We start from the raw sequence: 21819 nt of genomic DNA on the forward strand, positions 1-21819 counted from the left end.
ACAAAGGCTTGCAAGTATCTGTTTCAGTAAAACCTGCATAACCAATTACAAAGCAAGGCCAGGTTGCTTTCAATACCTAATATGGTTCATATCAGCTGTACAATTGTGCAAGCATATGACATAACAGCACAGGATAGATCCTTGAAACCTTAACAGGACCCCATGAAGAATTATTTCTGGAACCCCAACATCTACAATAAGTAACCTCCAGTTTACCTAAACTTCTACTCTCAAGATCAGTAAATTATTGGTGATAAGCTTCAAGTCTAAGCAGGAACGCAATTTCCAAACACAGCAAGATGTATACACAGGAAACCCAGATCAGTAGCCTCAAGTTTAACACACTTGGATATGTTACAGTAGAATGCTCTTCACATTATCAATGCTACCAGTCAATTGATGATTAAACCAGTGAACGTGGTCCACACTCGTTTAAACTTACAACATCCTCCTAAAGAGCAATGTTAATTTTCAAAAAAAAAAAAAAAGCCATGAGATTATTATTATTATTTTGGATGGAAAACAAGATATTTGAATTAAAAAGATTACAACCATGACCAGCCCCACAATTACACAGAATTGGGCAACATAAACCGCCTAAACTCCATTCAAGGCGAAGAATCATCCACTTTCCAAGAAAAGACAGGTACTGCAACATGTACAGCAAGAAGGTACTGCAACATGTACCCAATTAAGAAGAGTAAGAAGGTGTCTCTACTGTTTGGAAATAGAGGTCTTCAGTGAGGCTGAGAATCCGATTCTATCGCAAATAACTCCAATTAAATCCACCTCCCATTCTCTTCAGGAACTGGTTATTCTGTTCCAACCAAAGGCAACACAAAATAGCCAAACCAACAAACCTCCAAAGGGTAATCATTTCTTGTTGGCCCTCTCCCCGGGATCCCTGACAGCAGCCCATAACAGTTTCTAAGCCACACCCACAATACCACAAACACACTGGCCTTGTTTGTAATTGTAAGCCTAGAATGCAAAAAAGGGAGTTCCACAGTTTCCCTTCATTACAGAAGATATGCTTCGGTGAGGAGATAAAAAGACAAAGGGACTTCCCCTAATTGCATCTTGATTTTTTGATAGCCAAAATTTGCACATATTGGTGGTTCAAATCATCTTAAAAGGATGGAAGGGAGGATCCAATAATTGATGATCAAATGCCAGTGACAAGACCAGATGAGTTGACTGACCAGAATCTTTCATGAATCTAGCTCTTGTAATCCCCTAATCACAGATATATATAGACACACACACACACACCACACACACACACACACACACACCACACACACACACACACTATACACACCAGCTTCATTAAACAAAAAAGAAAGATACAATAAAAAAGTGGACAAGAAATCCACAAATGGGCAGATCTACAAAACAAAGACCCAAAACAACCAACAGCAACCACAGATCTAGGAGAAACACAAAAGTGTTGAAGTTCAACCAGGTAGCATTAAGCAAGGAGTGATGATGTCGGGTGCGTGGTATCATTGCAGTTCAAAGAAATTCTATACATACTAGGAAAATACAAATTCAAAAGTCAATTCCACACTAGAAGAAATTGTAACAATGGGAGATTTATTTCCCAGGACTACAGAGAGAACCACTTTTGACAATCCAAAATCCCACCCATTTGCATAGACTCCATTTTTGTTTCTAGTAATCTTGTTCCAGACGAAGCCTCCACAACCAATTACCAAATTTACCATGGAAGCCTGGTTCCTAAAGTGCCGTGAATTTGGGGCTGTAGAATAATTCTGCATCAATGGTTCTATAAAGGGCTACTTTTAAGCCGAAAAAGAAGTCATTAGTAAAACTTCTTGAATTTTTTTTCTTTTGACTGTGAAACATGGTTTGATACCTTTGTTATGATGCTGTAGTATATTAATTTGGGGCCGTAAAATGATTCTGTATCAATGGTTCTATAAAGGGCTACTTTTAAGCTGAAAAAGATGTCATTAGTAAAACTTCTTGAAGTTTTTTCTTTTGATTGTGAAGCATGGTTTGACTCCTTTGTTATGATGCTGGAATTTTTTACTTTTTTTCTTCTCTCTGAGTGATTCCTAGAACCCTACTATTGTAATTCTAGTAGCTTCTACCACTTGTGCACTTTATTGCTTGTTTTCCTACATCACTCTGCTACCCTTGTCGAACACAAAAAATGGATAATATAGGTGAGCAGGCTACAAAACACAGATTGAATTAAGGTCAGCATTGCCCATAGATAGGGACCCTTTATCTATTACAGGGTGACAAAAAGTAACTGCAATAGGGATTCCACCCAAGGGATGATCTAGATAACCAACAGCCATTGACCGGTCTCACACTGGGATTCAGTCATTAAGATTAAAGACACTTGCCTATCCCCTTCTACGTTGATATCCAACATCACATTTTTAGCATATTATTTCCAAGATTTGAAGGTAATAAAGTCCTACAACTGAACAATCTGACCAGTGTAACCAAACTTTTCCTTCTTCCCATGGTGAAGGAAATGGTGCATCATCAAATTGACGATAGGACATTTGTATTTATCCTCTATTCACTACAAATCTATCAGATTAAGCTACTTGGGGCATACACAGTAGAAAATGAAATAAGTTAATCAACATAAGTATAATTAGTGCATCTACTAATAGGGTGGAAAGAAAAGGAGAAGCGGGTTCCCTTTGTCTCCACCCTCTACAGGGTAGAAGCTCAAAGCTTCCTCTATGCCTGCCCTTGGTTGTAATAGTAATAGAAACCGTATTCAAGCATCCCTCCATACATGAAAGATCATGTTCTATCAGTATCCATGTCAGGGATGTTTCAATTCAAGGGAAGTTGGGGAAAAAAAAAATTGTTATTTACTGTTCTTGTCCACTCAAAACTACCGATGCAAGCTACAAATGTTAATGTCCCCCAGTAAGTGCCAAAATATAATCAAAATAAATTGAGCTACATAGTGAATTTAGGAGCTCACCTGGAATTTGATCTCATGTGAATATGATCTCTTGTTTCTCAGCAACTTCTTGAGGAGAGTGGCAGTTTATAATTGTGTGCTTCCCATGGGGTCACAGGTAGTTAAACAAGTCTTTGAAACATTTCATTTCCTTTCATATTTATGTTTAACACTGTAGACTTTAACAGTAAAAAAAACGTTAAGACTTGATATTTCATAAGATTCAGCAAGAAGGAAATCCTGAGTTGATAAATGGTTCAAATCCCATAATTCTTGCTTTTTCAGTCATATCATGATACTTGACAGTAAATGCCAATTTTTCATTGATACCACACCATTCTTCCTCGCTCTGAGCACAATAACAAACTAAGCAAGAGAAAAACATAAGAATCCACATAAAAACCAAACCTTAACAGAATCTGACAAGCGAAAAAGGACCGCCTTTTGACCAAAAAAAAGAGGGAAATCCAGATCAGTACCAAGTTCATGTGGCACAACTAGCAAATTAGCAAAGCCTTTTGATCATTTAAAAAAGAGAGGAAAAAAAAAAGCATCAGATGTGCTGAACTCTCATTCTTCAACATTAGTCACAAGTGGCACTGGCTCTACAAGGGTAGGTATGCAGTCTACAGTAATAACTAAAGTCCAACATATAAAGAGATGCCAATTACAAAATTGGGTCTATACCAAATCATAAATATTTGCTTGGAAAAGGAACCAAAAGATAACATGTCAAGCGCAAACGCAACCAAATACCTATAGTCCACCACAGTTGGAAATTAGGTGAAGTCAAGTGAAATGTTAATTCTCAGGTTTCAAAATTAACTTCAAGGACATGACTGATGAAAAAATTCTTAGTTTTGTAACAAAATTGGGTTTATCATCAGGTCTGCAAATTCACTTATAGAAGAAAAATTTAATTTCAGCGACTAAGGACTGTAAGAATAAAACTTTACTGAGGGAAAACATACCATAGAATGGCAGGCACTTAAGCTAGGGTGCTATTAAGTGGATGCTATAATCATTTTTTAGGTTTGACCATTTGGGACTACATTTTATAGCCAAAGAAAATTTCCTCCAAATAACTCTTAAGAGTATGAAAAAGACTTGGCCTCACCTCAGCAATACAGTAGTTTGTTTCTCACAAGCTCTCCTGACACTTTGCCTCATTGTTGCAACCCCGGTAGGCTGGTAGATTGGTACATGACACCTGAACAGCAATCAGACGACCTTTGTGGTTTGCTGCATTAACTCTATTCCAGTCCACAATGTCCATCTGGTGTGTGTGCCATATGAAGTTTGACATGCATATAATGTTGGAAAAGAAAAGAACTGAAACAGTAGATGACTTAATTATAAGATTAAAACATAATCTAGAAAATTTCTGTTGACCAATTCCAGAGGGTATTGATCATTATATCACAAAAAGATAAGAAACAATTTAAAACTGGCTGCAACTTTACATTCCCCCAAAATTTTCAGTTAACTTAATTAAGAGTACACAATAATCTAATTCTATTACATAAGGCAAAAGGAATACAGGACATTATGCGGATGCCTTTGTATTCCAAGAAACACTTTTCTGAACCTCAAGGATGAGAAAAGGATATAGGCTTTGCACCTAAAGCAGGTTGCAGAGCTTTGGAGATACTATGTTGAATTCCCCTTCAAGTAAAACAAACACAAATAGTTCGAGCCAAAAGAATGTAACGAGCACTCTCAGTGAATATCTTTGGGCCAGATCAGATATGTCAATTTACCAGCGCTCTCTTGGCCGACCATCTGGCAAGACTGGAACAAGCACCCTCTCATCATTCTCTGTTAAATAGCCTTCTTGATTAATTGGTTTGCTCGGTTCATTGTTTAATGTTTTCCCATCTTCGTTGAAATCTGGGGGCGTATCTTCATCTTCATCACTCCAATCATCTACATCATCATCATCATCATCATCTTCATCACTCATAAAGTTATCAGTATCAGACCATTCCTCTCCCTCATCAACAGTTCCATCTTGTGCCTCATTGGTTCCTTCAGCACCATCTGCCTCTCTATTGGGAGCACCCCTTCTAGGATACCGTGGAACTGCAATAATAGATCGAAGCTTCTCTTTTATAATCAGCAGACGATCCTTGTCTATCAATTGAGAGTCACGATATGCTTCTCTAAGGAAAACTGAATCCCTATCTCCTTTCAACGAGACATAAAACATATCAGGGTGCCTTATCAGCATTCCCCTGACCTGTTGAGAGAACCTAAACTCCTCGCGGAAATGAGTAAGGTGATCTACAAGAGTTTTCTTCTCCACAGTAAGGCTCAATATCTCATGGACAACTGCACAAGCATGTTTCTCTTTCTCAATTGTACCTGACCTCAGCCCGGAGAAATCAGAGTAAGGGGATATATAAGGGATGTCTCTAAACAGACATATTCTCCTCATCTCACCCTTGGAAAGATTAAGACCCCTTGGTAACTTTAGTCTGTTGAACTTGAGAGGCCGATCTATAATCAAATCCTTCTCTTCTAATTCCCTAGCACGATTTTCCTCTTCAGATAACTCAGCAGCTGATACAGCAAGCTCAGGATCCCAATGAGTTAATTCTAATGCTGGACCTCTCGCAGTTGCAACAACTTTAAAATACTGTGGGTATCGATGACAAATTGTATCACGAAATTCTAAAGGAAGCGCTAAATCGGTCCTCAAATGAGCAATCTTCTCCAACAAAATCCGTTTATCTAATGACATCATCAATAATTTCCTCAACTTCACGACCAGCAAGTCTTCCATCTCATTTCGAACCTGCAACTCTTCAAGATAAAGCCTTTCTGCTTCGGGCGTTAATTTAAATTTCAACGAAAATACACCTTCTTCAACAATCTCAAACACAGCAGGGAACTTCTTCAGTAATGCAATAAACCGCCTCTTTTTCTGCAGACCCAGTTCTCTTCTATACCTACCTAATTCCCTAAGTGACATAATTCTATCAGGTTGGCCCACTAAAATTTTTCTAATCTTCAAAACTAACTTCAACTTCTTATCCCTTTGGATCACATTGTCGAAAGGAAGTTCTTTCCTTCTCTTCACAGCAGCACGTATCGGTCCAACTGGGACATGTCTCAAATCACCCAAAATAACATCTCTCTCAGGTAAAACCAAACTATTTCCCCAAAAGTTTGATTTTTCCGGCTGTATCCTTGAGATTGGGAGATGGGTTTTCACAGACTGTTTCGATCTTAAATGAAAAGGAGACTTGTATGAAAGAAAACAGGGTAAGGAAGTGGCTGGTAAGGCTGTGGTTGAAGAAAGCAACAGCTTTGGTTCCATTGAGAGCTGCATCATTTAAAATGTATCAAAACCCATAAATCAGGTTGTTTATCATCATATTATCCATTAAAATACACATGAACAAAGTAGTCCTCATACATTCAACAGTGACACAGTACATTTTGAACCCAATGCTAATTGAACTAAGCTAAATGGCAATAGCTAGCTACTCTAAACAAACAGTAGCACAATGAGAATTTGTATACAACTGAATCAACCCAGCAAAATCTGATGAATCCAACGCAATCAAATGACACTATGGAGAGAAAACAAGAACCCAATTGAGCTCAACCCTTGATAAATCTTCAAACTGAACCAAACAACAATAAGAAGCAAAATTGAACATACATATATTTCTTTGCATAAGCTAGACTGATTGGATAGGGAGAGAGATTAAAAGAGTAGAGATATCTATAAAGAGTCTTGAGTTCTCTGAAATTGAAATTTAAAAAAAAAAAAAAAACGAGAGCTGATATGAGAGAACAGGTTAATAAGTAAAAGCAGAGCATAGAAGAGATTGTAGAGAGCGAAATTGAAGAAAACAAACCTTGGGTGAGGGCACAACCGAAGAAGACGAAGAGAAGAGCGTGAGAGAAATTGAAATATAGGAGGGATTACTGAGCTTCGTAAGGGTTAAGGTATTATTTTCTATAACAGAGAGAGTGAGAGATAGAAACAGGAAGAAGAAGAAGAAAGGGTGTTACGAAGTTGAGTAAGGTCGAGGATGGAGGAGGAGAGGAGGGAAATTGAGAATGGGAATAGGCGGAAGTTACTGTTGAACACTCTAAATACAAATTTGGGGTGATAATGTAGAGAAAAGGTCATTTCCCAAAAGAAAAAGAAGAAGTGTAATCTTTAATAATTAGAAAAGGGTCCTAAATTTAAGAGCAAAATATCCGGTTTAGGCTCTCAAAAATCAAGAATTACACATTTCATATGGAGATTTTAGTTATTATTAGAAGAACAGGCAGGCTCCGTTTGGATTTATTGTATTTTAAGTTGTGTTTTGCAGGTGTTGGTAGTCCATTTTTTAGAGGAAGTCCTACTAAATATTCGGAATGATTTCTCCTAATGTGGACCTCGTAGGGCCACTTCAGTCCTGCAATTATTCCTCATCCACGAGGGGTTTTAGTAAGATTAGAATTAGACTCCAAACACACTTTTATGGGTGTAAATAATTATTGGGAAGTTTTTCCACATAATATGGAGAAAATTACTGCACATATTTTGTTTTTAATTTTTAATTTTTTGGTTAAATTTCTTTTGTTTTTCTTCTATTTGTGAATTAACCATTTTGTCTTTCTCAAATATTTCAGTTCAAATGTTTTTTAATAGGGAAAATGCTCATTTACCCAATTTTAGCTTAAAATTTGCCCACTTGCTCCACTAACTGTTTTTTAACCCCGTTTACCCAAAACACTCTAAGGGATTATTTCCCCTTTACCCAATTAATTCTTTTTTTCTTCTTTTTATTTATTTTTGGGACTTTTTTGCCCTCTCCCCCCTCTCTCTCTCTCTCTCTCTCTCTCTCTCTCTCTCTCTCTCTCTCTCTCTCTCTCTCTCTCTCTCTCTCTCCAGACGACATCGGATTTCTCTCTCCCTCCCTCCATCCCTCCAGCAGGTCGCCCACTATGCCTGCTCTCGCCATCGCCTCGCCAAAACTTGTCGTCGTGCTCTCCGCTGCCAAGCTCGACGCCAAGCCGACAGTCTTCGTCGCTAAGAAGCTAGGCGAGGCCGGGTTTGACCTTCTGAAGGAATCGACGACGGACTGAAAACTACTATCTGGGACTGAAAACTTCTATCTGCTATTGTGCAGTCATAACCATAAAAGTTGTAACATTAGTGCCCCCCAGTAGACTTTGTATTAGGGGCCAATGATGACTGCTTTATTTATTGACGGACTGAAAACTGTTATTCTAAAGTAAATGTAGTGTTAAATTGCAGTAATCGATAAATGAAAAAAATTGTGTGGTTTGTGTCAGTCTAGTGGGGGGCAGTAGACAGAATATTGACCCTCATAATGTGTGTTTTTAGACATTATCTGTTGTTTTGAGTGTGAATAATTTCTATAATCTGTGAAACATAGGAAGCGGTGTAATGTTTGATGGTCTATTGGGGGGCAGTAAACACATTAGTGCCACCCAATAATGTCTTTCTTAGGAGACAGTAATCATCTCTTGTTGATTATAAAATGATCAATTTGGTTTTGTTTGTGATAAAGTGCAATACACTATGAATCCTTGAAACTGGTGCAAGTTTTAATGGTTTAGTGGGGGGCAGTAGACACATTACTGCCCCCAAATAATGTCTTCATACGAAGTCAGAACCCTTCACTTAACTATCATTGACAGATTATTGTAATTTAATAAACTCAAAACAACATAAGACTTATCAAAACTCTAATTTCAGTGATTAATTAACCACAGTTAATAAATTAGTGGGGGGCAATAATCTGTCTATTACCCCCTAATAGACCACAGTTTTGATGTCGTCCGAGACCTGCAAGCGAAGCCCAGACCGGATTCCCGCGTGGAGCTTCCCGGACATCTGACGAACAAAACCGGCGAAGCCCAGAGGGGTTGGGATCGTGGAATTAGATGGCGTCATCCTCTGGTGGTCCGACGGTGGGACAGAGCGGCGGTGGTGGACGCCGACATCGACGGAGGAGTGGTGGGCGTGGTGGCTCAGAGAGAGAGAGAGAGAGAGAAAGAGAGCCTGAGATGAGGTTAGAGAAAGATAGAGAGAGAGAGAGAGAGAGAGAGAGAGAGAGAGAGAGAGAGAGAGAGAGAGAGAGAGAGCCTGAGACGAGGTTAGAGAAAGAGAAAGAGAGAAATCGATGAGGGGGAGGAGAGAGAGATATGAGTGTAATTTGTTAATTAAAATGAGGGCAATACTGTCAAATACTGTTAAATTGGGTAAATGGGGTTAAAAAACTCTTGGTGGAGTAAGTGGGCAATATTTGGCCAAAAATTGGGTAAGTGGTCACAACCCCTTTTTAATATTTAAGGGATATTTTGGTAAATTTTTTTAGTTTTGATTGACAAACTCTCTTATCTTAATAATACAGTATAGATAAAAATAGGTCAAGAGTTTGATCCTAAAAATAAATAAACAAATAACACACACGCACAATGATCAATCGTAAATTATTGAAAACAAAAAAACCTTAATTATTAGGTATGAGAGCTCTTCCTCTCAAAAACTAGCTGCCAATGGCTCGACTTCCAGCGACGTCTTTTGTCGTCAATTCACACCCCAACCACCACTAGTGCTAGCTTTGCCACCACTTCTTGAGCATTGGACCAAACGATAGTGTTTGCCGGCGAATGCTTTTCATTCCTCGAAGATGTTTAGATGGTGTTGGACCCGGTTTCAAGTTTGTGTCTTCATACCAACTTAGGTTTCAGCGGGGGTGTTGCTCTCTAGTGTGGGACACTCGGTTTCAAGATTTCAAGATCAAGGTGGCTACTATTTTGGTCTAAGATGGTCTTCAATCTATGGTACTTGATTTGGCTTTGTTGATTTAGCGATCTGGTGTAGACAGACGGGAAACTTTAATCAAAGATGGCTGTTGGAGTTTTACTTTGCTCATGGAGGCATCAGGGCATCGACGATCTCAAGCGGGGATGGTTGCTTGGCAGTTCCATCCCTGGCTCAAATAATTAGGTTTTGGGAAAATTTTACAAAAAGTACCCCAAACAAAGTTCATTCATCATTTCAGTACCTCAATCTTAAAACTATAACAATGGTACCTCAACATTGAAATCCGACACAATATCGATGCCTTCCGTTAATAACGCCGTTAGGGCAGATTTTTTCAATGGGCAAAATCATCTCTCCATCTTTTCCCCCCATCCATTGGTGCATACAACCAAAACTAGTCAAAACGACTTCTCTCGGTCTCTCACCATCAGAATCTCACTTGCTCACTCTCTCTCTTTCTCTATGTTCAAGTGAATCTGAAAAAAGGCAGAGAATAAGAGATTTTGTTCCAATCAAACCTCGGTAAATTAGATTCGGGAATCCCAAATCCTGAATGGACATAGCAATTTATTGGAGGTACTTTCGGATTGATAGACATCCACCTGTATTTGGAGGTATGCACAAAGGGTCCCTCTATATGACTTTGTTTTCTTTTAGGGTTTTGTCTCCCTAACTCAGTACTATGCTTGTTAGTGGAGTAGAAAGTATAGATTGTTTAAGAAAGTGAAGAATTTATGTCTAGGATTTGTTTTGGTTCTAGGGTTTTCTGTTGTCATGTTCTGTCATACTATAATGTTATTATTGATCGGAATGGAGTTTAATGTGGGGAAAGCTTTGAATATTGGTGGATGATGAAGAAATTTGAACATTGAATTTGGTTGGTGAAGTATTGAACTCATTGATGTTGAACATTTGAAAACTGGGACTAGTACAATTAAAAAACACACTACTTATTTGGACTGACAAACATAAAAAAAAGAGATATTGAATTGAGTCTATTTAGTATGCAGTTGGCATCATGTGTATTGGGTTGAGTATATTAGGTTTAAATATGACTATAGCAAACTATTGTTGACTACTATTGATTGTTATTGACTTAGCTAGGTTTAAATCATGTTGAATGATGCAGGTCCTAATTTATTTACTATAAAAATACATTATAGGGGGAGGTTTTACAGCTAAGGTGGTGTAAACAAACATTATAGGGTGGTTCAGTTGGGGAGGTTTTACAGCCAAGGTGGTGTAAACAGACATTACAGGGTGGTTCAGCTGTTTTCGTGGATATGGTGTGGTTCCAGAGAAATTATCATTTATAGGCTTCAACTATTGGGCACATGACTACCCAATGTCCAATTGCATATTGGTTTCAGGTACCTGGCAATGAAGCAGGAAGTGGCTATTTACCAATTGCAACAGATGCAGATGCTGTGGATATGGTTTAATTTATTTCAAGTACTAGAAGATTATTGGATGTGCATATTGTCTGTTTGGGTGAGAGGAAGGTTTTTCAGCCTTGGGAACTAGATGCCTATGATGGTGAAGTAGACCATTTGTCATATATTGGGCATGCATGTCATTCATGATCTAGAAGATAATCTAGGACTATTGATGAATGATGGGGTAAATGCACTTGGTGAAAATTTCACAATTGAGATGCATGTTGAAGATGATCACATTGATGGGGGTAAATGCACTTGGTTTAAATTTCCCAATTGAGATGGGATCTTACTATGATCATGTTAATGGGCCAACTATTGATTCTACATTCCAAGAAAATGGAGTTGCATCTATTTCTCATAAGCAAAAAGATAACGAAAAAAAGAAGATGGAATATGCTGAGGTGGAAGTAACAAAAAAGAAGGTAGGCAGACCCAAGAGAGTATTAAAAAGGAGATATGAGACAAGATTCAAAGGAAAATGTTCTTATGCTGCGGACTTAGTAGATAACTGATCTAGCTCAGATGATCCGGAATATGCTGATGAAATAGTTGATAGTGATTGGGAATTTTTTGACGAAGATGATGAGATGGGATTTGGAGGGAACATATCTGATGGTGAGGGAGAGGATTCTAATGGGCTTGCAAGTTATCATGGATCCTCAAATGAGTCTGCTGAAGATGCAGGAATTTTTAAAGTGAAGTCTAAGAGGAGGTTTTCTAAGTGGAAGGAATTCAACAAGCACTTTGATATGAAGAGGCCAACATTTGAGCTTGGCATGGCATTTCCCAACTCTGTTGTCTTCAAGAATGCAATTAGAAAACATGTAGTTTTGACAAAGAAAGAGCTCCGGTTTGTAAAAACACAAGGTACAAAGTGAAGGTCATTTGTAAGACATCCCCTGATTGTCCTTTTTGGATTTATGCAACAAGTCCATCTAAAAATATTCCTACTCTTTATATTAAGACTCTTAGGCCTCAACACATGTGCAATGATCTGGTTGGGAAAGTATACCATTGTCATGCTCCTTTTATTGCTAATGAGTACCTTGATCTTTTTATGAATGATCCTAAGTGGAGTAGGGAAGGGGTTCAAAATGATGTTGGAAGGGACTTTGGAATGGACATTGGTTATCAAATATGCTACAAGGCATAGAGAATTGCAATGAAGCTAGCTCAAGGTAGCTTTGAACAACAATACAATTTGCTTGAAAGCTATGCCCATGAATTGAAGAAAACAAATCCAGGAACTTCTGTTTGGATGCACACTGAGATGGAAGGTGATATTTATAGGTTCAAGAGAATATATATTTGTTTAGAAGCACTTAAAGTTGGATGGAAGGCAGGTTGTAGGAAGGTTATTTGTTTGGATGGTTATCATTTAAAGGGTGTGCATAAGGGTCAGTTATTAGCTGCTGTTGGAATTGATGGCAATAATGGAATGTATCCCATAGCATATGCAGTGTTTGAATTGGAGAATAAGGAAACTTGGACATGGTTTCTACAGTTTCTTCAAGAAGATTTGGAACTTTGGAATAGTTACCACTATGCTTTCATATCTGATAAACAGAAAGGACTTGAACAAGCAATTGCTACACTTTTTCCACATGCAGAACATCGGCACTGTGTAAGACACTTACACAGCAATTTCAAGGGAGATGGATTTGCTGGGTTGCAATTGAAGCAGATTTTCTGGGCAATAGCCAGGGAAAATACTGTGAGACAATTCACCAAATCAATGGAAGATTTCAGTAAAGTTTCTCATCAAGCATGGAAATGGTGCAATGATAGGTATATAATTTGGATTTATAATCAATCAGAATGTTAAATTAATTATGCTTTTAATATTCTCTATATCTATTTGCCATCTCCCATGCTATATCAGTTTCTATTTTTGAGCTATCAGAGTATTAGTTATATTGATTAAGGTTTAGGTGTGCCATTCTTTTGTCTGATAGCCATTCAACAAGAAGTTATTGATTCCATTAATAACTTTGTGAAGATGGTTTTGTATAGAGCATTTGACAGGTCCCGCCCCGGATTTCACCTTGAAATCCGAAGTGGTCCTCCGGTGCCCACCTTAGAAGAAATTCTACAAAAAAATTTGGCGGAACTCCCTCTAAAAGTGGACTACCCAAAATCTGTAGAAAGACATTTACACTTCTAAAATAATCCACCCTTATTCTTCTGGAGCCGCCATGCTCCCTAAATCACAACATCTCCCATTCCACAAAACAAATAGCAGAGCAATCTAATGTACAGGCGTATAATAAGATAGAATACAAGATAAAGGACCGATACTTTTATAATGCGGAAGTTATGACAGCTATGCCTCAATCCCATGTACGCTCGACCTCAAGAAAATCTAGCCTGCAAACTGGGCATTTAAAACCGAAAGGCTCAGGGGAAAAGCATTTGAAAATCGTAAGAGTGAGTGGACGAAAAATAAGTAATTTCGAATGAATAAGTGAAATTTAATGTTTTCTCAAGTTATTCTCTAAAACCTCGCATGCAGTAACAATCTTGAAAACACTCTTAATCATCATCTTTACTGCAATCTTAATCACGTAAAATAGAACATCTCGCAATCTCTTAAAATCTCCAATCCCTCATATGTGTAATCATATTCCAAACATCTTGTTAAATTACTCATATCTCAAATCATATCTCAAAATAGACGATGACTAAAGGGAACTGCTGATTAGTCATATATTTCAATTAATCCAACTATTTCAATAAAAGAGTCATACATACAAAAATGAATTGCAATACATACGAAAAGAGTCATATGCCTAAGCCAACATGGGTTGGGATCATTCAAAGCTCTTGAGAGAAATCGTCAAAAGAAACTCCATAAAATCAGTTTAGTCTACATGCACATACCTGAGATTTTCTCTCATCAGCGGCTTTTTTGTACTCAAGCGATAGGTAGTTGAAATAGAACTGCTTCTAAACGTGGGTGAAGCCCTGAAGGCATGAAACCCTCACGTCTTGGAAAGGAGTTAAAACTTGAAAATACTTGGATGAAATGTTTTTCTGGGTTTCAGGGATTGATAGACACGTTGCAATCCTTACTGGGCAGAAATAAAAAAATTCACACAAAAAGCACAATTTTGGTTACGCAGTGAAAACCTCAATTTTAAGATTAAAAACACTGTGGGGCTCTTACTCTTGAGAACCCAAATAAAATCAATCAACTTATTGATGAAGGATATGGTTCTTTACAAACACATATAGCTCTCTACGCGGCTACAATCTCTAAACTCACAGAGGTGCTTGTCTTGAATCTTGACCTTCTTCTTCACTTGAACGATATGCAAATATCGCTCCACTTGCACCACCAATCTTCTTTACTGATCTTGAGAGAATCAATGCATGTATATACACTATGCCAATAATGCAAGTTTTCTGTCGTCTGACATGTTTCAAGTTTTTTAGACGATAGAATAAACTAATTGTGTTGTCTGAATAGCATGAAAATCCACACTAGTTCATTTTTTCCAGCTTTGAAAAATTCAGACAACAGATAACTGTTGTATGAATAAACCAAGAAATTCTCACTTTTAATTGAAAAAAGAAGACAACAGATTTATGTTGTCTAAATGAAAAAGATAAATTACTTCTCATTGTGTGTCCAAAAACTATTTTTTGTTACAACATAAACTCATCAAATTGATGCCCTAGCAGGCCCCGTGTTTTTCCCACACTTAGTCAAAAACTCAAAAACATCAAAAACACATTCTCTCGCGCCTAGCTCTCTCTAGACCTAGCAGCAACCCTAAGCAACCCAGATCAACATCCCGTCCATTAGCAACAACCCAACCCAAATTCCCTTGATTCCTCTCTATTAGAAGAGACAGAAGATTCCTTTTCACCTCGAGCTAGAAGAGACAGATCAGATTCCTTTAGCAGAACTGGAGTTCTTCTATTTCAAGAGCTGGAGTCCGAACTATATTCAGTATTGTTAATTGCATGGTAAGCTCGTTCTTCCTCTTAGGGTTTCGACTTCGATTCGTTTTGGATTTTGGGGTTTTGTTGGGATATCGATTTGGGGGTTTTGCTCAATTGGGGTGTTATGGCTTATTCTTTCTGGGTATTTCAATTTGGCTTTCTCCTCGGTCGTTCTTCTTATTCTCGTTGAATTCGATTCATCTCAGATGCTTCCAATTCAGTGGCTGGGTCACTCGTGCGCGATTTGCTCTGTCTGAGCGTCCTTTGTTCGTGCAGAAGAAGTGGTTCATGAAAGCAGTAATAGCAACATGTTCCCCTAGCCTTCTACAATTGAATTCGTTCTTTACGAGATGTTGGATTCATCAGTGTTAAATATCGGTAAAGCAATTTTATCAAGATGAGGTTAGCAAGTACCAAGTAGCATTATAAATACTGATGTTAGTGTTACATTGTTTAATTGCAATTTCATTCCATGGGCAAGATTGCAGGTTACAAGTCTTCACTGACTTGAAGGGAAAAGCTAAGCAAGCGTTGGAAACTAGTACAAGGACTGATTATAATCGTAGATATTGTATTGATGTCCGGGTTTTTGGTGCCGATCCTAATAAGAAGATAGAAAGGTATGCTCAAGCAGCGGCCTTGGATGCAGGTATATATGCTACTTTTGATATTCAAGTTTACATAAGCAATAAGTGATTGTAGGAGTGTATTACCACACTAGCTATTATGGAGGTAGCAGCTACTGTAAAACCCCTACTGGGCATCGTTTATGCTCATTCCCTTTTTCCTCAAACTTTTTCAGGTGGTGGTTAGTAGATTAAAGTGGAGCTTTGGGTGAAGTAAGACTTCTGAATTCTTTGGCAGCTTATCTCTTGGTTGAGCTAAGCTATTATTTTGAGCAAATTCGGTTGAAGGACTAGATTGTGGTAAATTGCAGTTTTTGTTGATAGTGTATGTGTACAAAGGGAAACTTTGAAATCTACTTACTTGGGTATATATGAACAACCATATGGGGTTCTATGTTACCCCTTTTCATTTGTGTTGTATATTATGTTATGTTTTCGTGGAGCAAGTCTAATGGCAATTGCAACTTTTGTGCTTGTGTAATGAACTTAACTTTCTTGAGGGTCTGTTACTAAATTCATGATTTCAGTTTGATTGAGTTTGAAAAATACCATGTGAAATACCATGTGCAGGAGTTTGAGAAAAGCTTTGCAATAAAATTTCCGGCTTGTACTATTGCTGACTGCAAAGAGGCACATATAAACAGCTTTTTTATTAAACTTTCTTATAGTTTCTCTTTCCAGCTTTACTTTACTAATCGCTCTGGCATTTTCACATGCAGCTATAAATTTGAATTCCCAACTCTAGGCGACAGAGCTGGTGCTCCTATAATAAGTTTCAGGTTTGTAAAAGCATATAGGCCTAGTTGTGCACACACACCATCCCCGGGGGACTCTTGTTTTAGGAGTGCTTTAATTGTAGCTTTCATTTCTTTTCTGCAAGTAAATCCTTTGCATACTTCAAGTTTTTTTTTGTTTTTTTTTGTTTTTTTTTTTCAAGTTTATTCTGCCTTTCATTATTCCACTTCTACCTTCAGTCCATGGACCGAGTACTTATGTTGTTGATTATATGTATTTGCAGTGATGCATAATTTGGTTATCCTGGTGGACCCCCTTTGTTTAAAAATTTAAATTTTGGAATTGACCTAGACAGCAGCATTGCAAGTAAGGATGCTTCTCCATTTGAATTTTTAGTTTTTCTATTTGAAAAGATCATTATTTCATTTGAAGTTATGGACGATGTTATTGTAATTGCAAGTTCCCATGCAATATATCAATATTGATAGTGTGTCTTCCCAATGATGTGTCTCTTCTAGTAGTTCCATTTCGGCGCCTCACGAGCTCGGTGGAGGTGGCAGCAATTGGTCTCTTCTTCTTCCAATTCCAGTCAATTAGATATTTGTTCGTATAAGTATTTATTTGACATTAGCCTTAGTTTACTGAATAAGTATGATCACATTCATCATTGTGAAAGAGAAAAGTGTAAGATAGAAGCAAAATTTGATGGAAATATGTTACATGAAATCATAAAATTTGGAAATGTTGTGTCTTATTGTAATATCTCTTTGGTAAGCCTCATTGTGGAATAGTAAAGGTTGGGCATGCCTCATTGTTCATTATAGCGGAGTGGAAAGCTCCATTTATCAATTACCACCCTTTGAACTGTGTTGTGCAGACACAGATGTGCTGTAAAGAACATGGCCTATTGTGGAATTCGCCTTAGAAGAGTATGGCCTTTTATGCACTCTGGATCTGGTAAGTGTCATAATAGATCTGGTATGTGAATACTATCCTGCAAATTTTAGTATATTAATTGTTAATCATTGTTAAATGAAATTTATCTTTCACTTCACACTTTGAACTGCTTCTTCTCATTACAAGTTTATCAGTTCAGAGCTATATGCTCATCTGAATCATTGTAAAGCCTGTCAACACTATAAGAACGTGCAAATTCCTTTAGGCAGTTTGTAATATTGAAACATAAGCTGACAAATACCTTTTATGTGACCCATGTTAGCAAAATCACATTGCATCATTCAAGTTAATTTTGAAAAGATAACATTATATGGTTCCTGGATATGAGAACCCTGTTGAATTTGGTCTTTTGACTTTATAACATTATATGCTGGAATTGTTCATATTCTATTATTGTGTTGGAGCAGACCATATGGGCAAGGTGATGTGTATTAACTACTCTACTTTAGTTGTGATGCCCCAGAAATTCGTAGTTATTTTCCGAGGATTTTTCAGAATTTAAATTATGGGTATCGGACGGTTTCGTGGCTCGTGGATGGAGTCCGTTTCGGACGAATTAATTATTTGAAAGGTATGACTTTAGGGGGGGTTCAAGGTTGACTTTTGATACGTTGGGATTCTCCGAAAACTTCATTCACGAAAGTCGTAGAGCGCGTCAATACAAGTTCGTGGACATACGGAACGCGAGAATCGGAGTTCGTATGAAGAAGTTATGGGCTTCGGAAAAACTTTCCATTTTGGTATAAAAGGACAAAAAATTTCGGAAATTGCAAAAAAGGCCAGGTTTCCATTTTGGGAAACCCAGCTCAGTTTTCTCTCTCCCCAAGCCCGAATCGCCTCTCCATTTTTGCCGGCTTCGTTCTCCCTCCTCCGGCCACCATAGGATGCGATTCAAAGTGGGTTCTCTTCGCCTCAATCCCCTCTTGAGGTCTGTGGAAGAATTGGAGTATGAAATGAGCTGTGGAGGGCGGTGCAAGGCCGGAAAGTTTGGCGGCGGCGATGCTTCGAACCCAGATCGGAACTTCCGATTCCGGCCACCTTTGCTGGTGTTTCTTGAGGGCTTTTGAAGCCCATAAGACGTTGATGCTTCTCCCAAAGTGGCTTGGGATGATTTCCCTTGTGGAGGACGAATCAAAGCTTTGAAATTCTAGAGTTCATCGAATTTCAGATGTTGCGAGGTAAATTCCGGCCAAACGGCTATGATTTAGACTTTGTGTTAGTTATGAAAGTTTAAATTGGAGTTGAGATGAAGAACTTTGGTGTTGGGAGTTTTGTCAAATTCTGACTTTGGTCAGGCGGCGGTGCCGCCACTATGGTGGTGTTTTCTAGCGGTTTCCGGCCACCTCAGGGATAGTTTCTATTCCTGATTCGATCTACTCGTCGATACGAGCATTTCGATATATTGTTTGTAATTTTTGGAGATTGTATGAGCATGTTGTGATTTTTACAGTTTCAGACCGTTCGATGTTTCGATCCGTGAGGATTCGAGCTTCCGATCGACTTGTGATTTTGGCATATCGATCGTAGAAGTATTCCGGAGACATTGGGTGGTCTCGGATGTGGTTTCGCTTCGATTGGCATCACTTTGGGGATTTTAGTTCAAAACAGGGGTTTCGGACTTAAATCGTTTGTGGGTTGTTGCTAAGTTGAAACTGTATGTGATTAGGTGCTTGACGAGGTATCCTTGGACGGTTGTTTTGTGGTGTAGCTGCCTTATTCAGTATTGAAGACGCAGCGGGAGTTTCGAGGTGAGTAATCTCACAAGGTTCATTATGAACGGAATTACCATTATTGTTTTGGCGTTAATTATTTAACTGCAAACTATAGTTGGTATTAGTAGGCATTCCTGAGCGAATGACTACGTATATATATATATTTATGTGAAATATATATATATTCTTGTGGATGATGTGTGATGAATAATATGCATGATGGGTTCATATTATTGTTGAATGGGACTTTTCATAGAAACAATATTGTGGAAAAGATGTTTTCTATTGTTTGAAAAGTATTGAGTTTGATGTTACATTTTGGAGTTAAGCGTGACTCATTTTAAATGTATTGGACCTTGTACCAAGGGTCACAGATGATGAGCAGGGATGGGGAAAGCCGGAACTAGATGGTCGTAGCGTTTTGAGGTCAGGTGTGACTTACTTAACGTTGACTTGAGACCAGATGGGGTCTGAAAAGCATGGGTCGCAGATGGTGACCAACGGTTGGTTCTAAGACCAGACGAGGTATGAAAACCAAGAGTCACAGACGGTGATAGGTTGCAGATGGTGACCAATGATTTATCTGTGTTATGAGCCTAGTTACCATATTGTCTTGGAGTTATGGAATTAACTGTGACTATAGATGTATTGTGGCATTTCTAAGTGAATGATTATGTGTGTACATATATATATTATGGGATATATACACACACACATATGTATTCATGTATTGGTTGCATTTCTAAGTGAATGATTATGTGTGTACATATATATTATGGGATATATATATATATATATATACACATATGTATTCATGTATTGATGGCATTTCTGAGTGAATGACTATGTGTGTACATATATATATATATATTGTCACGCCCCTGATTTTACACACATGAAAATCGATATATATAACCCCATAATTATATATGCGTGAACGTCCAGTCATCAATACGAAATACCTGAAATCTTTTTCCCTTAACTTACACACATATTGATGCCCTGAACCCCCAAAGTTAATATACACTCGCTCCAAAGAGTTATATATTACACAAGCTTACGAATTAAATTGTCAACAACAAAATAAAACGTAAAGGCTACTCAGAGTAACTATACAACGGAAGTCCTTATAACGGTAAAGTCACAAAATTGGCTTCCTACCGTAAAGCTGCAAAGGCGCTACCTCAGCTTCAGCGCGATTATCCTAACCTGCAGGATTAACCCCTACACCGTTGGAATGGTGCACCGGGTTGCCACACAACAAACCCGGTAAGCTTTTGCAAGCCCGTATGAGTAACTCAAACCACACATGCACAACTCACGCCAAAAACGAGGAAAACCTTTCAACTCGCGAATAAGGAAAACATACCATGCTTCCAAAAACAATACTCTTTTCCCAAAAGAAACAACGAAAGTCACACCGTGACAAAATCATATAAATCGTTAACCTAACAATTCAAATATGATAAATCGATCCAACCTGGATAAAACAATAATTAGGTCCAACCTGGACAGAACGGCAAATAGGTCCAACCTGGACAAAACATCAACACAAATAAATCATACCCATTGTTAACCTAACAAGTAGAATATGATAAATCGATCCAACCTGGATAAAACAACAAATCAGTCCAACCTTGACAAAACAACAAATCGGTCCAACCTGGACAAAACATGTACCCAGGAGTCTTAAGTAACCTACTTAGATCCTTAAAGTACGATGGCAGACAGACTAGAGCTCTAACTGAATCGTAACCTGTCACCCGGCCAAGGTTCAATCTTACGATATAATATTGCCATGAGGATGCAACCTGCAACCCCGGATCCTTAGGCCAACCTGACCCTCAGATCAAAACGTCAAATCAAATCAAAAGGAGAAATCACAACCTGTGACTCTCAAATCCTCCGACCACCGGTCGTCAGATCAAAACGTTAAATCAATTCAAAAGGAGAAATCACAACCTGTGACTCTCAAATCCTCAGACCACCGGTCGTCAGATCAACACGTTAAATCAATTCAAAAGGAGAAATCACAACCTGTGACTCTCAAATCCTCAGACCACCGGTCGTCAGATCAACATGTTAAATCAATTCAAAAGGAGAAATCACAACCTGTGACTCTCAAATCCTCAAACACTTTTCAAAACAATAGAAATACCATTTCCCACCAATTGTTTTCCAAAAGCCACAACCCAAAACAATAAAAAGCATCACTCATGCATATTGTTCCACAAATCCACAACTAATACATGAATACGTATGCATATATATACATCCCATAATATATATATATACACACATAGTCATCTACTCAGAAATGTCACTAACACCATCCATAGTTTGCAGTTAACTAAATAACTCTCAAAGAAATAGGGTCAACCCGTTCGTGATATGAACTTCGTGAGATTACTCACCTCAGAATCCCGCTGCGTCTTCTATACAGAACCGAACTAGTACACTATCACCAACAACTCGTCCAATTCACCTTCTAGAAGCACCTATTCACCAATGATCTCAAATCAGTAACGATTCATAACCAATTTTAAGTCCGAAACCCCTGTTTTGAACTAAAATCCCCCAAAGTGGCGCCAATCGAGGCAAAACCACATCCGAGACCTCCCAAAGTCCTCGGAATACG

General features: G+C 38.2%; 1 protein-coding gene across 1 annotated transcript; it reads right to left on the minus strand.

Moving 5' to 3' along the window:
• Positions 1 to 4288: 4288 nt before the first annotated feature.
• LOC112166033 (protein WHAT'S THIS FACTOR 1 homolog, chloroplastic) lies at positions 4289 to 7060 on the minus strand. The gene is made up of 2 exons (XM_024302783.2): positions 6829 to 7060; positions 4289 to 6287 (listed from the first exon to the last, which is right to left on the minus strand). Exon 2 carries the CDS (start codon positions 6279 to 6281, stop codon positions 4716 to 4718), a length of 1566 nt encoding a protein of 521 aa, XP_024158551.1. The 5' UTR covers positions 6282 to 6287; positions 6829 to 7060; the 3' UTR covers positions 4289 to 4715.
• Between the last annotated feature and the right edge of the window lie 14759 nt (positions 7061 to 21819).

The sequence above is a fragment of the Rosa chinensis genome, chromosome 5, assembly GCF_002994745.2.
Source record: "Rosa chinensis cultivar Old Blush chromosome 5, RchiOBHm-V2, whole genome shotgun sequence".
Classification (NCBI taxonomy): domain Eukaryota; kingdom Viridiplantae; phylum Streptophyta; class Magnoliopsida; order Rosales; family Rosaceae; genus Rosa; species Rosa chinensis.